The following is a 16,501-nucleotide window of genomic DNA, read 5'->3' on the forward strand; positions in this document are numbered from 1 at the left end:
TAATTCATAGGATATTTTCTTTTCCTTCTGCATTATATAATCTAGTTTATGGAAATCATAACATATCATAATTTAGCATTAGAAAATAGCTAAATTTTTCTATCTGGAAATTTATCAATACTATTGGTACCCCTTAAAATTATTTCCTTTTTTAATACTGCTCATTTAGAGTTACAAATAACTGCTTTAGAAAAAAAAAAGGTTGTTCAAATTAAATGATAGCAAATACTTAAGTGAGCTTTAAAAACCAAAAAATTAATCAGAAAGCTAGGGTTCCATTTGATGAGTTATATAAAAAATGATCATATGGAGTTGCTCACTCTGCTATTTTAATTAATGTTACTGATTTCAGCTTTAACTTAATGTCCATCTGGTGTAAAGATGTATGTCTATATATGTTCTTCTCAATTTTTTTTTGTGACTAACAAATGCACACTTGAGAAGTTATTCATTAACGTACCATTCATCTTTCTGCATCATGTTACCAATGTTACTTTATTTCACTGTGAACATTTAGAATGAAAATGGTGCTCTCTATTTGAGGCCTTGTTCAAGCGCTACATGCACACTTAGTGCTTACACTCTTGGTGTTTTGTGTCCTGCAACACTAGCAAATCTGTTTGAAATCTCCCTAGCTGTATACAAAAATTCAGTCTTCTGAAGAGTCTCACTCAGTATTCCTAGTCAGACCAAATCAGCCACAGGTCAAGATGTGCTGTTGTAACACTTTACCACAATGAAATGCATTTCAGCCAGCCGTGTTACAAAGTTTTTCTGCAATTATCCAAGTCCTCAAACAAGTTACAGTTGTCATTGATTTTGAAAATATCACAGTGAATTATTCCAGATTTTTCTTTCTGCTTGCCTGAAAAGATACAGTCCAAGCAGAATGTTTGCAATTGTTTACAGCTTGAGCCAGCTCTTACATCTCTAGAGTCTGTGTCTTCAAGGCAAGTTCTTCCATACAGCCTGTATGTTCAGCACCAACTCTGCTCAGAAAGATTCTCTAATAGCAATTCCAGTGTTTGAATTAGTTGTCTCTGTATTTACTAAAGTTCACTAGGGTGTTGTAGACCTTTCTGTAATAAAGTTCTTTTCCCTTATTGGTTTTTCCCTCTTCACAGTGTTTTACTTACCCTCTTCACACTGCTTTGACTTAGCACAGAGCATATCTCTAATGGGTATTCATTCCAGCATTCTACTGACTTGCTCATAATTTTATTTTTTGGGCAATGCAACAGCCCAAATCCATACCTATAATATCCTGATAAGGGTAAAAATTGTTCTTTTTAGAAATAAATATGATAACTGGTGTATAGAAAAATCTTACAATTACTCAAAACTTGAATTACTTTTTCTGCTTTTTTAATCCCTTTGAAATGTAAGCAATCATCATTTTTCCATGCTCTGTACCTTTTATTTTCAATTGTAGGAATACCAGAACACATTTATCAGGATAAAAAAAAAAAAAAACCCAGCCTGCAGACCAGGGCTAATATTAATCTCACCTAATATTTATCCTATACATTCTGGGGTAACACAAACCATTAAAATATTGCTTCATCTTCTGGGGTTCCATTCACTCTTTAATGATTACAGAGAGAATATGTAGCAACAAGGCACACCGTAATTCTCTCAGCTGCACCCTAAAGTCAGGTAAAGTGCATGGTCTAAAGGTTTTGTGCCTGTTTGCTCACATCAAGATGTCAGAACCTACTGAGATGGATCTTCAGCTCTGTCTTACTAAAGGATGGCAGGATGATAAGCATTTGCTACATAATTCTTCACTTTAGATGATAAAACACCAAGAAGACATTCACAGTTATGTCCTGGGACACTCTGGAAAGATTTCCTTTATGAGATAATGAGTCTTTGGTAAAACTGAGTTGTGTCAGGTAGACACTTATTCAGCTATTAGTCTTCATTCATATTAAGATAATGATGACTGTAGTGGTCAGATGCCTTTATGAAGAAAACCCACTGAGCAAATTTTGAAGAGGTTAAGTGAAAGCAGAACCCCTCCACATAGCGAGGTGGGGATACATACCCCAAACTGTACTAAAAGAGAATCAAAACAGCACTGTCCTCTTACTACATATTCCAGTTATTAGTGGTGAACTTCCACAGGAATGTGAAATATCTGACATGAACAAATGGAGGAAAATATTGTTTAGTTTCCTGAGTGTCATTAATATATGTTAAATATCGAAGTTCCTAGAGAAAAACCACAATGGCCAAAATAGCTAGAATTGTAATTTTTTTAAATGTTGTCTAATGCTATATGCAAAAATTCTCTTGTTCCATTTGACATGTTACTGGGGTCTTTTATTTGGAATGTTGATACATTTCATTTAGAACATTTTTTTTTTTAAGATTGTTCTTCAACATCATACTCTGCACCACTCCAAAATCTGCCCAGAGTCATGTACCATTTCTTTTCTAACAAGTCCGCAAGTTTCTCAGTGAGCACAGATCAGCACATGCTAGGTGCTCTAAAGGACAATGTGTTTAGGTAAATATTTAAGTAGATGTAGATTCAATCAGATGTGCACAGACTTCAAAAGGAGCGCAGTACCTACAAGTTTTAGAACTGGTGTGTTCTGAATTCAGGGCCAAAACAGCTGCAGGGTTAGAATTTATACTCACCACTTATTTCCATACAGAAAAAAAAAAATAATAAAGAAGAATCCGCATCTTAATTTTCCTAGTGAGAATCGAAACTATTACACATTTCTGTACTCTTGCCTAACACACCTTGCACACATTGACAAACTGATGATCATTTCCAGCTCCCACCACAATGTAGCCATCCTTGGTCTTAAATGCCTGGAAGAACAAAGACAGGTGATAAGCTGTAACAAAACTATAAAATATTAGCACACCTTTGAAGTGAAACTTTGTAAATAAAGTTCAAATTACTTCCTTAAATATTTCCATTCAGACCCAATCTCTTGTTCTATAAAAGTGGCTCAAAGTCATCGATTCACAAAGATGGAGGAGGCCCTTTAGGAATTTTTTTCCTAGAGTTGAGAAGTTATCTTGGTTAATAGTTTATTTGCTAAAAATATGTCATAAGCCACCCTTAATATGTCCCACATTCACAGGACTGAGGATTACCATGATAATGTTTACTTGACAGGAGGTATTTATTTAGCTTCACTCTTAGCCTGACTCAGAGCAGAGAGCTGCACTGAAATGTCACAGACCCTGACCAAACACACACAAAAAAAAAAAAAAGCCAAATATTAAATACAAATTAGGAACTCCCATGGGAATGAAAGGGATAGACTGCATCTTTACAGCTCTTCAGCTGGAGATAAGGCTATCTCCTTAGTCAGTAGTCTCAAGATAGATCTCATGGAGGAAATGGGACTTCTTTTCCAAAAAAAAAAAAAATATAATAAAGAAGAATCTACATCTTAATTTTCCTAGTGAGAATGGAAACTATTACACATTTCTGTACTCTTGCCTAACACACCTTTGAAGATGCAATTTTTACTCTTGATTTCATTACAGTGGCCTTAGTGGCACATTTCATGGTGAACACAACATTGAACTGGGTAGGACGTAACAGTTTTCATTTCAGTCTAAACCATCTCACTTAGATTTTCACTGGAAAAAAGAAAATCTGTAATTGGCAACATTCTCAATTTTTTTCCTTTGTGTTAGGGCATCTTCTAGAACTGGATAATGCAATTCCTCTTTCCTCCACACCTCTCTCTTATACAAAGGTGTATAACTGCAGTTTCAGTAATACATAGTACCAGCCCAATTTTTGGAAACATTTAGGAAAAATTCTTTCATCATTAATTTGACTTCAATGTAAGAGGCCAGCCCAGCATAGGCTGGTGCACTAATGGTGGCAAGATCTTGCAATTCTTTCTTGCGGAGAGCAAAACTCATCTTCCATTCCTGGAAACCTCTTTTTTTGTTTGTTTTTGGTTGTTTTTTTTTTTTTTGTTTTTTTTTTTTTTCCTAATGAGCTATCATGTCCTCATTTAAAGGTATGAATTTTCACAATAAATTCTGGTTAAATAACACACAAATGTAAGTTCTGGAATGGAAAAACTTTAAAATCCTTCTATGCCACTGTGGATTATTCTTCTTCACAGAGAGCAATATGCTATCTCAACTTGCAATCTTTCATATAAATACAAATACATTCACTAAGACTCTTTTACCATGTGGTATAGTCAAAGTTTTAAAATTGTATTTGGACAATCATGTCCTCTGAAATGCAGGTAACTGCACATCATAGTTAAAATATCACCTGTTTGCTCTTTCTATGTTTCATTTCATGGTAAGTAGTATTGTCCAGTCATAGGTTTAGCAATTAATTTTTCACACATTTAATTAAGTAGTTTAGTCTAAGATAGCAAGCAAAGATAAAATTCAGCAAACATTTAGCCACAAGCATGCAAGAAAGTGCCACTGACTTGGCCCCAGTACAGCAGAAGTTTAGTAACATACATAATATAAAGGTACTACATACGCTGAGAACAGTAGTAAGCACAGAAAAAAGACTGGGGAAAAGAATACAAAAAAAACTTTGTATGTGAACACATAAACATTTCTTAGCTAAATCTGTTCATAAAGTCCTCAGTCTAAAAATATAATGGCAGACCCTGGAAAAAGAGTATATAAGACTCTCCCTCCCAGTAAATGGCCTTTAGTGGGAATAATTATGAATTAAAGCTATCTGTATAAACTTACTACCTTTAGTTACAGGCAAAATCTGTTTTCTGAACACCCTGCCCAGATCTTGATTTGTCTTTGCTGATGCTGAGAGTTCTAAAACCAGCGTCATGCAAGTCACAAAGATTATGGGTCAAACTGTAGGTATCAGTGTGCATATATAACACAGAATATTTTTTATTGGTGCAACCACCTACTACTTCCTGTAAACACAAATCACAATTCTTTTGTACATTCTTTTAAACATCTAGTCTGGATGCCTGCTACAGCTGACAAAGTATATGTCATATGTACATATCTCCCTCCTCAGCACTCCAAAATGTATTTATATTGGTAGTATGGGCAAATCTTAGAGAGTTTTTTATTTATCAGCAACTTCTGTTGAGACACACGTCTCTGTAAGAATGCTGCAATCACACAATAGCTGCATACCACTGTGAAGCATGCATCTGTACCCACTGGCTGCCCATGCAGCAGCGGAAGTCACTATAAATTTAAGGGCCTGGTTATTAGCATGTGTGCTTCAGTTGCTTTGTGGAATGTGTGGGAAAACTGATTATTCTTAATTGCACTGTATGTCAAAAAAGCTAAAATAACAATCATGTCACCCTTACACAACAAAAATGGTATCATAATAAATGCAGCAGTGTCTTTTTCCATGAAGCTTAACTCAAATGTCTTCAGCTGCTATTTTAAACTTCCCATTACAAAACAGCTGATTATTTGCCAGTCATTGCTGCTGATAAAGCAGAAACTTCCAAATGTTACTAGCACAATATTGATGCCAACATTTAAGGGTGACAATGGTTTTATTCATCTCCCATAAATGTACACACACTACAGGTTACCGCAGGTTACCATCTGGTCACAGAAAGCTTCAGAATCTTATTATATGGAGAGTAAGGGCAAAGTGCAGAGAGATTTTAATGAGATTTTGTTTTGATAAACTGCTGTCCATCACATCTAATCATTTCACATTAGTGCAATAAAAGGCACTACACACAAGGCAAAAGTCCTTCTTCCCTTCCCTTTTTTTCTGAAGAATGAGGCCTTCTGATAAGATTCTTCAGAGTATAATCATGAGTTAACATGCTACTCCCATGAGGGATCCTGAGCAATAGCACATCAGTTGGTGATGACAAGAAACAAATACCAAGCAAAAAATTATTTGACATTTTAGTCATGGAAAAGGCAGAGAAAGACTGTGAGCATTCAAAGGTGTAGCTTTTTCAATGTGGTGCAAAAACTTGAGGGTTTCCAAGAAAATAAGCTGTAAATTCCCATTGAATGATATCCTGTACATTACATCAACACATGCATGTTCAAAGGCAGATCTCAAGGTCCAGTGTGTATGCATCACCACTTCACACTGTCAAATGGATGTTCCAGGACCATATTAAGACTCAGCACTTTTCCAACTTTGATCCTAGAACACAGTATATACCTGAGTTACTTTGCGTATTAAAATACTTTAATTTCCCTAAACACGTGGCATATAAACTCTACCCACCTTCAGGAATGTTTATGTGGTTTACAAGTATTCTCCAAATATGTTAGATAGACTACACAATAAAGATGCAGGCCAAACTTAACCTAAGTTATTTCTAAAGCAAGCAAAGAGTTGCTGAGATAATGAGGCTTAAAGAGCCTTTTTTCCACTGCGCTAATCAATAGCCTTTCAAAATTTGCCAGCTTTGAAGGCATTAATGAAAGACCATTAATCTTTGTATTTATTTCCTGCTTTATGAATTTTAAGTCTATATGTTCTATGGCAATCATCAATCATACACAAACATGTTTGCATGTGTTTCAATTTGCATGTTGATTCCACAAAAAAAAAAAAAAAAAAAAAAAAAAAAAACACTAAAATATAAGGGACCAGTCAAAAAATATGGCAATTCCAATAAAATTATCGGAAGTCCAAGTCAGTTTTTGAGTCCAAAACATGGTAATCAAAACAACTGGAACATTTGCAGCTGTGTATGGCAATGGTCCCCTTCATCAGGTATTTATATACATTCAAAAGATCTCCTTAAGCCTCTTCTCTGACCCTTTAGGCTACACAGTCCCAAATCTCTCCTCATATGAAAGATGCTTCAAGCCCTTAATTATTTTCTTGGCCCTTCACTGGACCTGATTCAGTATGAGCATGTCCTTGTCCCAAAAAACCCAGGATTAGACCCTGTTGTGGACCCATAACTGGATTGAGTGGTTATTCATCCTCAGTGGTGCTGAGCAGAAGGAAGGATGACCTCTTTTGACCGGTTGTCAATTTTCCTACTAATACAGATGAGAATCATCTCTTTGGCACAGGGACACATCACTGGCTCGTGTTCCATTTTTTGTTCACCAGGATCTCCAGGTCTTTTTGTGCAAAGTTGCTTTCCAGCAGGTCAGTCTCAGTCTGTACTGATGCATGGGATTATTTCCTATCATGTGCAGTACTTCATATTTTCCTTTGTTTAATTCTATTAGGTTCTTGATGTCCTGACTCTCCAGCCTGTCACAGTCCCTCTGAACGGCAGCACAACCACCTTCTTGGTGCTTTGTATCTTGGTGGATCATGTATCAACCACTCTTCTCCATTTTGCACATTCCACAGATTTTGGAGGCCAAACAATATTTGGAGAGACTAACAGAACAAAGTGCTGGGTTTTTCAAATTGTAGAATTATTCCATATTTAGGAGAGGTTAAAAGGAGATGTTAATTATCTGAAAAAGTGATTATTTTCATTACCAGTTACCATATTGGCCTGTTTACTGATAATGGCTGTCAATGGTTGATATATTTGAAAGTTTTCAGACCTCCCTTTGGCAGAACATTTGTACTACTTCAGATATGGCAAAAATTATGTATTACTCATATTTATGAGTTTTCTTATCTCATGTTCCAGTGTGAATAACAATTAGGATCTGTAAAGATACTTAAAATCCCTTTTCATTCAGAATACCTGATGTTAGATACCCTTGGATTTGAAGTATCTTTTAAGACTGCCTTTCAAGACTGACTTTCAAGCGCTGCCTTTTGAATCAAAACTTGAATAGTAGCATCCCTAAAAGCTATAAAACTATGAATCATGAGGGGAACAGCTGAAGATTGTGGGATAGTCAGTATGTAGTGGTGACTTCTGGAACAGGACTTAAAGGAACTTAAATTTTTGCATGCATTCCAACTGCTCTGGGTCTTACAGAGCAAGAGGCTGATTGCTTCAACTGGCATCATCAAACAGCTTGCTTAGGATTTTGGAATAATGATATCCTTGTATAAAGGCTAGATACAGTATTTCTGTAAGTTAAGTGTTTGTCAGCAAAACAGGCAGCTGTCTCTGATGGTATTACAGCAGAACACTCCTCTGAGCTCCCTCCCAAAGCTGACATAGGAGCAAGTATCTTCATGTGAAGGCTGAATGAAACTTTGGGACCAGGTGGGATCAGTGCAGAACACAGACACTTTCTTGTGAAGTCTTAAACATAACACCAGGAAAAGCCAAGCCAGTATTTTCAAACAAAGCTTTGAAACATATCATTAACATTTTTTTTAAGACATTGCTTTTGAAGTGTCACTCCTTCCTCTCCCCTCCATTTTCTCATTTACGGAATCATTGAGACACTAGGTGACCATACACAGGTCTTTGCAAGCTTGAAGTACTTCCCAGGCATTCATGGGTGTGGTCAAACAAGAGCTGGTCTCTTGCAGGCTTGGAACCACAAAGTTTTATATTTGTCTTCAATTAGACCTTGAAGTTTTCCAGTACAATATTCAATTCAATGTAAAGGTCACTTAAGAACAAGCATTATCTAATCTTAATGCAGATTAAAGGCTACAATTAAGAAGGTGATGTATTCGGGATTTGACTGACCTGTACAGGCTCCCTTGTCCTTCCAACGAAATGTATCTACAGTATATGTTGGTATATGTTGATTTTTCTCTCTCCAAACCAACCTAATGAACTACAGTGTAGGAGATTCTCAGTTTTGCTTCAGATCCAGAATCATTACATTCCTTCCAGATGGAATAGACTTTGCACATAATTTCTCTACATTTACACGTTAGTTTGAATAAAACATCAGCTGTGCCACAGAACCATGGAGGAGTCACATTATTTTTTCTTTCAAGGGAACAGCACAATCCTCTCATAACAACTTAATATTTAATTACTCTAACAAATGGGAACAAGACCAAGAAGTTTGGTCACTGGTAGTTCTGAGCAATACATATAAACCATAAAGACCACACACTTTGAAACTATTTGCCTACTCTGCACTCTCTTCCAGTGAAAGCAAACAGTAAAAATAAAAAAATGTAAATTTTATCGACTGGATTAATGAATGCTGAATATTCTCACCGAGCAAACTGAAGAAGGGCACTCCACACAAAGATTTCACTTTTCCTCTCTGATCTTTTCAACCTATGCTACTTGTCTCTTACTTCCCTACCATGTTGCAGGACATGCTACCTTGCAACTTTGCAGCTGTCAGTCTACCAGACAGATTAGCATTAACAATATCTGCAAAAATTCTATTGCCAAAAAAAAAAAATGTTTGACTGGATGCCATGAGCTCCTAGGAAAGGTGTTTATGACAAGGGTGGGAATGATTACTTTGGTTCCTGAGATAAGGCAGAACACCGACACTGATTTCAATGAAGGCACACCACAGACTACCAACCAGGCATACGATTCACTTCTACAAACCTACAACTCATTAGACAATTTTCCTGACCAGCCTTCAAGTTCTATATATGTGTGAATCTAGAAAAAAGTGATGTTGTCTAACTGATTCAGAAGAAAAGCTGATTAACCACTAAAAGTGCTCTGATTGCACCTTCCTGAAAGGGGCAGCAAAGTTTACACAAAATCACAGCATCAAATATATCTGTATTTGGCAATATAGTGTATTACTCTCAACACTCCTCAGGAGACAGAAGAGCTTAGAACTGCTCTCCAGCCCTTGTCATGTTTTTATCCAGTTCTTGCCTAATATGAAAATTATAAACTGCTGGAAACAGACTGAATCCAAGGCTTCTCCAATCCCAGCTTACTGTCCTAAGAAACAGGTTGGAGATAGGATCTTTCTCCCTCTTACTCTTCATCTGGCCATATGATATTTGCACTGTTCATTTCCCAATTGACTAGATGCAACACATAGGTTTGTAATCTAAAAGTACCAGTTGGGCAAACTATTTATCAAATAGAATTTTAGAGTTTTTACTTCATATTCAGTAGTAATAGAATGTTAATGTTGGATTTCATACCCTCCTTTTAGACAAGACTTTTCTCCAGAATATCTCAAAGAACATATGCTACCAAGGAAATGAAACCATTTAATTAATTTTCTAATGCAATATACATTTAGCCTCACCACCCAAAAAGACATTGAAAAACTCCTGGAAGAACAGTGAACAGCTTTAAAGTGGGAAACTTGTCACTTTCCCAAACTTCTAAAATTTTAAATACCTAAACTATACCTCAATTAAATTATCTGGTACTGTAAACTGGCATTTAAACTGTTTCTTGCTCTTGGAAAATATCAGGCATAGAATCACATTCTCCATTGCCACATTAGTTTTCCATTAGTTTTTCAACAATGAAATTACACACACAGAGACGCACACACAAAATAAATAAACTTTAATCACAGTATCACACTGGAGCCAGTGTAGTTAATGTTGTGTCAGCATTTCCATTTAAGCCACTATTTTCAAGAGGTTTATAGCACAGCCATAAAAATTCAGTTAGGTTGAAATTAAGCAAACAAGGTCTTATACAGCAAGCAACATTTAAGTATATATACAGACAGCAGCCAGTTACTACTTATATGGGAATTAAAATAGACGCTTACTGATTTTAAAGGGCACTGCAGAGCCAGTTTTTAAACAATATTTTTCTCAACATTTATAATGTCTCAAAAGCCTGAATCCAAGCCATGTTTCCTTATTCTTTTTTCTTTCTCACACAATAGTTCACACAATTTCTTCCAATTTTGGGATTGTAAGCATTGTATTTTTGTTCCACTTTCAAAGTAAAAGAATGCAATGAAAACATTTCTTTCGAAAAACAACATACATCACCAGAGTTTGATCCTGATACTGGCCTCCAGGCATTAGTGATGCAGAAATGACAAATATTTCTTACATCTTCCAATAATCATAAGCTATAGCTGTCTGGAAGATCTGAGTACTCAAATATGAGGGTTTAAAAATGCTATTTTGAATGTAATTTTAAATGAGGTCTCATTTCTGGTTTTCATAGAACTCATCAGAGCAGGATTTGTGTCACTATTTCTGACTCTTTTCCCTCTCTACTCTTTGAAATTAAGTGTTATAGCGGTATAGTTTCTGAAGGTGAGTTTTATAAAACTGATCACCTATTTGGTGATTCATACTGAGTCAGGGACCATACTGAGTCCTGCAATCAGTCTGGGATTTCAAGCTGCAGATGAGCCAGAGCAGGTAAACTAGAACTCAAGACTGGGCAGGCAGTGCTATGAACTTAAAGATCTCAATAATTTAGTGTCCTGCTATAAAGAAGGCTCTTCAAAAAATGGAGTGAAATAATCTGTTTCTCAACAACAAGTCGACAGAGAAGAGCAAGGAATCAAATTAGCAATGATGCTGGTGTGTCGTGGTTTGACATGGAAGTGAATTTTTTCAGGAAGTTGGGTCAAACCAATCAGTGGTCAGGTTTGGATATTGGCATCTGGAGTGACCACTGAAAGTATGGACACACCTCTGAGAACACAGGGGGTTAAAAGCAAGAACTCCCAGGGGAACTGTCTCTTTGGTTCCGGTCGTCAGAGAGTGCAGACTCTCCCCTGCCCAGCCATGGGCTGGGTGGGGGAGGGGAAGCCACGCGGCCTTGTCCAGGTAGGCCGAGGGGGCTGAAGGTCTGGAACCGAGCCAGCTCCTGCGGACGGAAGGGTGGAGAGAAGCGGAGATGCCTTTGTTCCCCCCGCTAGAGGGAAAGTGATAGAGAGCCTGACAGCACCTGGAAATTTGCTGGCAGAAGAGAAGGAGAAAGGGGGACGGATGATGCCCAGCGTGGGAGACGGGATGCTGGACCGAGATATCAGCCGTCCAGGGAGTCTGAACTTTTAACCCTTTCCAGGAAATGAGGGCTTTGTAAAATATTACTCCTCCTTGATTTGTAGTGGAAGAGAGACAGTCCAGGACCTGAGATGTTAGAAGAAGAAATATTTAGGTGGGAGGAGATGATGAAGTAGCTTTTGGCTGGACTTTTCTTGTTAGCCATGGACTGAACTAAAATCTCCTGCAATAGAGACTGCATTTTAGGGGGATGCAGTGGTGACCCAAGGAGACCTGCTTCAGCTTCTAACAGCACAGGAATGGCAAGAACAGAAGAAAGCTGAGGAGGGAATGGTGATGCCCTCTGTCTTCGGGAAAGAAGATGATCTCTGTTCTTGGACCCTTGGCCCCAGGGGAAAATGGGGGGGACTGTAGTCCCAAGATGAGAAGCTGAACTGTTGTATCTTTGGGTCCGTGGCAAAGCATCCTTAAAGGAGCCCTATGAGCAGTCTGTCCATGCACGGTGGTGAGAGCACTGTGACATGGAAAGGAGAGTGTCACACTGGCAGATTTTCTCCGGGCGGTTGCCATGTGTGACAGGGAAACACAGGAGGTGGCAACTGTGTTTCCTGGGGGGTCTGTGGTGCAAGAGAGACTTCTCTCTCCCTTGATAGCTTGAGTATTGATTATCTGAAGGGTGGTAATTTGATCAGGAATCCCGGGTGATGTTTCATGGTGGGTGTTTTAGGAACTGGGAGGAGGAGGGGTGTTTTAAAAGGTCTTCATCCTGGCTTTAGTTTATGTGTTTTCTGTAGTAGTAGTAGTTCAATAAAGTTTTTTTTCCCTTTGTTATTAAGCTTGGGCCTGCTCTGCTCTGTTCCTGATAACATCTCACAGCATTTAGTTGGGGAAGGTGCATTTTCATGGGGGCGCTGGCATTGCGCCAGTGTCAAACCATGACATGGCGAAAATCAGAAAAAACACCAATGGTGACACAGTTACGGGAGTGCAAAATTGGCCAGGTTTCACAATTTGGCACTTCCATAACTTAAAATAAACAACAGTCCTGTTTGAAAACTGCCATTTTGCTGCAGAGAGCAAAACTCCAATCCATTCTACTAATGTGCTTTTGCCCTATTTTAGTCATCTTTCTCAATAAATACATCTGTCAAATATTATGTGATCCTATCTACTGCTCAGTAAACAAAGTACAGTGAACTAAGGATGGATTTCAAATATTTCAACCATAACTCTTCAGTATCCTTGATTTGTGGTTTCATGTCAGACTCATTAAGGTTTATTGCATGCAGTCTGTTTTAGTTTAAAACACTAATTTATCTCTAATCAAGGATTTAAATATTGAACTGGCCAGACATCTAGGACGCACATTATTTAAAGTTCTGAATGTATGCAAAAAATTCATTGCCAGGCCCATAAGAACAGTACTAGTAAGATCTATAAAAGAAAAAAAAAAAAAAATTGATGAGTGGAATGCTTAATTATGTCTAAAAAAAGGTCAGAACCCCACTTCCTCTTAATTTTCCTGTAAAGTTCTATTAGGTTTCCTTAAAACTACAAATCTAGACTTCTGTTTTCTTCAGTATTTTTGTAACCATGTCCTTTAGTGTGAAAAATATTGAAATTTAATATCACATTATTGGAATTAAAATTTTATCTTCATAAAATTCAGCATTATTTAAATTTTTAAATTTTGAAAATAACTACAATTAGAAACCAAAATATTATGCCTTTTTTCAACTTACTATTTTCCTGGGCATATTTAACTAATTTTCATTCTATTACCTAATTTGTCAAATTATCTACCAACAAAAAACTGCAGAAATCTGTGTAGTGAAAGCTACTATATTAGTTTTTATCACAGAACTTGATGTCTACAAAACAAACATTTGCATAACAACCATAATTATTCTTTACAAAACAATAAACATATTCTGGAGAATCAACACAGTATAAGTGTGCTTCTATTATCACACCCTAAAATCTACATCCACCTTTATACAAAATCTCCTTGCAACCCCTGTAGCCCCAAAATCTGATGGACATTGGTATGCTAGTAAAACTGTAAAAAGACAATAGGAGGAGACAAAAGGAGAAGTCAAAAATTCCAGTTTTCAAAATTGATCCCATATTTTTCCCTTTCAGATTTGAAAGGAAGAAACCTTTAAGTTTTCACTTAAAAGCACTCATGTTTTTCTTTAACAAACTCTTCATTCTTATGAACTGTTACATTTATTTTGAAGTTTCATCTTGCCTTATGCTGCCATAATTTTTTTGTTTGTTTTGGTTTTTTTGGGTTTTTGTCTTTTGTTTTTTGTTCTGGGTGGCTGAGGGCAGCCTGTTTCTCATACATGACAGTATGAACACCCAAAGGACAATCCTGATTTCATATCGAGCAATTCATAGGAGACTGAGCTTACTTAGGGCAGGATTCTGACTCTGAAGACCACACAGTACCATAGAGTTTCAATTTCTTGGCATGACCAGCAAATTTACTTTTACTGTCAATCTAAACCTTTTACTTTTCACTTTCCTAAAGAAAAGCCCAATTGTAAACCAAAGTGGTGAATTCAAAGGTTAAGGACTTGATGTACCTCTGCCAAACACTGTTACATCAGGAAAAGCACAAAATTACTGCATTTTTTTGCCACAGATAATTGCCATAAACTGTTTATGTTATGAAAGTGTTACACTTTATACAGCCAATTTTGCACTCCCGTTACTTATTATGTCCTCATTGATGTTTCTGCTGATTTTCATCAGATTCAGTCCTAATTTGATTCCTTGCTCTTCTCTGTTAACTGGCTGTCATGAAACTCACAAATTCTTATTCCACTCAGGTTTTTGAAGAGCCTTCTTTATAGCAGGACAGAACATTGTAAAAGCATCACTGAACCTCAATCAACTGACAAGTGAGTGTGAACACACACTGCTTTTGCTGAAGTCACTAGCAAAAAACACCAGTTTCACACATTTTTATAAAAGATAGTTGAGAGAAAGTAACCCAAAGCAAAAAAGTTAAATTAGTTTAATCAATTATTCACATGTAGCCAGATAAGTTTAACACTATCCAGCTACTGCAATCCAAACACCACAGCACAGTCTACATGCAAACAGTAAAGGTCTCCTGTAAAAGAGAACATCTCTTAAAGAGTGAATGAGTCTTGCCACAGAAATGTTCCCAGCTGCCAAGGGCCCCAGTCTGGCTACAGTGAAGGGATGGTGCCAGCAAGTCTGGAGGAGCAGCCTGGCACCTGACCTTCATCATGCTTTCTCCTCCCTCTGTTGCATCGGCAAAGTCAAAGGGCTGGTTTCCTAATGATCCAGATGGCCTTCTGGTGACACTGGGCTTGGCATCAAATGAGCAGCAGGAAGCCCGGCACACAGACCTGCCATTGTACTGGGAAGGACTAAAATGGGCTGCTGGCAGAAGCTTGGCCTGCTCTTGCACCCCTGATGACAGCCTGAAGTGCTGCCCGCCCACTGTTCCCTGGAGTTGGCTATGAAATGACCTTTCACAGAAAAAAGGTTCTTGTCCCTAGATTACATGAAGCTGATATCTGATTGCCTCACCTGGGGAGGGGAAAGAAGGAGCAAATAAGGAGAAGGGGTGCACGGATTAATAAGGGCACTCGCTCTTCCTCCCCACAGCAGGCTGATGAAAGCATATGGATGTTTTTGACCCTCCTTTTAACAGTATCAAAAAATAATACATAGAGTAACAAAAGATGTTGAAATGGTTATACTAATTAGTACATAGACAGTTTCAGTAATAGTAGGATTCTGGTAGATTTAATTTTCTTCCAATTTACATTTCCTTTCACAATTACAAAGCTTGGGCATCTTATTAGACATTGACAAAGCTGTGCTTATAAGTGGGAAGGATGGCTGCTAGAGAAAATTATGCAGGGAGGCATACCAGTTTTCACATCAAGTATATACTGAAGCATAAGATTTTGGACACAAAGAATGTATTTCTCCAGCTATTTGATCTGTCTTTTCTTCTCAAAATCTGCACAAGTTAAAATACACTGAGTAAGCAAATAAAGCAACCTTAAGCTGCCATAAAGAATGCAAAATCAACTAAAATGAATGAGGCATATGGTTGTGCACTGGACTTCAGCTTCCAGATGAAAATTAAGATCCTATAGAGTAAGATTTGTATTCCTTCCCACATACAAAGAAAAAATTGGGTTTCAAATGTGTAAAACAGGAGGGCAGCCTTCCCTCACCCACTTTTAGTGGGTTTAAAACCCACTAAAATCTTTTTGGACTTAAAACCTGAGGAAACAGAATAAATAACAGGAAGTCTATGGTGGCATAAGATTGCCTACCCTGAGAGTTCAGGCATTTCAAGTTTAGGCTAGACAATTTCTATTCATTTATAAGAAACTCTGCAGAAATATCAAGGCCAACTCAGAATAAGGATAACTTCCACTTCTAGTGGAAGGTGTTCCTGCTGATGGCAGGGAGGTTGGAACTTAAAGATCCTTAAGGTTCCTTCCAACCCAAGCCAATCTATGATTCTATGATAACTGACCTCACATCTGTCCTGATTTTCACCAGATTGCAGAATGTGAACTGAATGTGAACCCTAAAGAATCTTCCTGAGCTTCCTGAGCTGCTACAAGTACTTGTAAAATGGGATCTAGAATGAATACACTGCTAATAGCACTCAGGCTGGGACCTAGGGTTATTTCAATAATACCTATGCACAGGAGCGTTCATCCCTCAGAACAGCAGTGCTCATCTCCTACTTGGATG

General features: G+C 37.5%; 1 protein-coding gene across 1 annotated transcript in view; it reads right to left on the minus strand.

The window, feature by feature from the left end:
• The window catches only part of SUGCT (succinyl-CoA:glutarate-CoA transferase), a 323,796-nt gene that overhangs the window by 201,537 nt on the left and 105,758 nt on the right, over nucleotides 1–16,501 (minus strand). Inside the window, exon 10 of the mRNA XM_053997992.1 lies at nucleotides 2,755–2,826. Coding sequence (XP_053853967.1) covers nucleotides 2,755–2,826 — 72 coding nt within the window. The remainder of the gene's footprint in view (nucleotides 1–2,754; nucleotides 2,827–16,501) is intronic.

Source organism: Vidua macroura, chromosome 1, assembly GCF_024509145.1.
Source record: "Vidua macroura isolate BioBank_ID:100142 chromosome 1, ASM2450914v1, whole genome shotgun sequence".
NCBI lineage: Eukaryota > Metazoa > Chordata > Aves > Passeriformes > Viduidae > Vidua > Vidua macroura.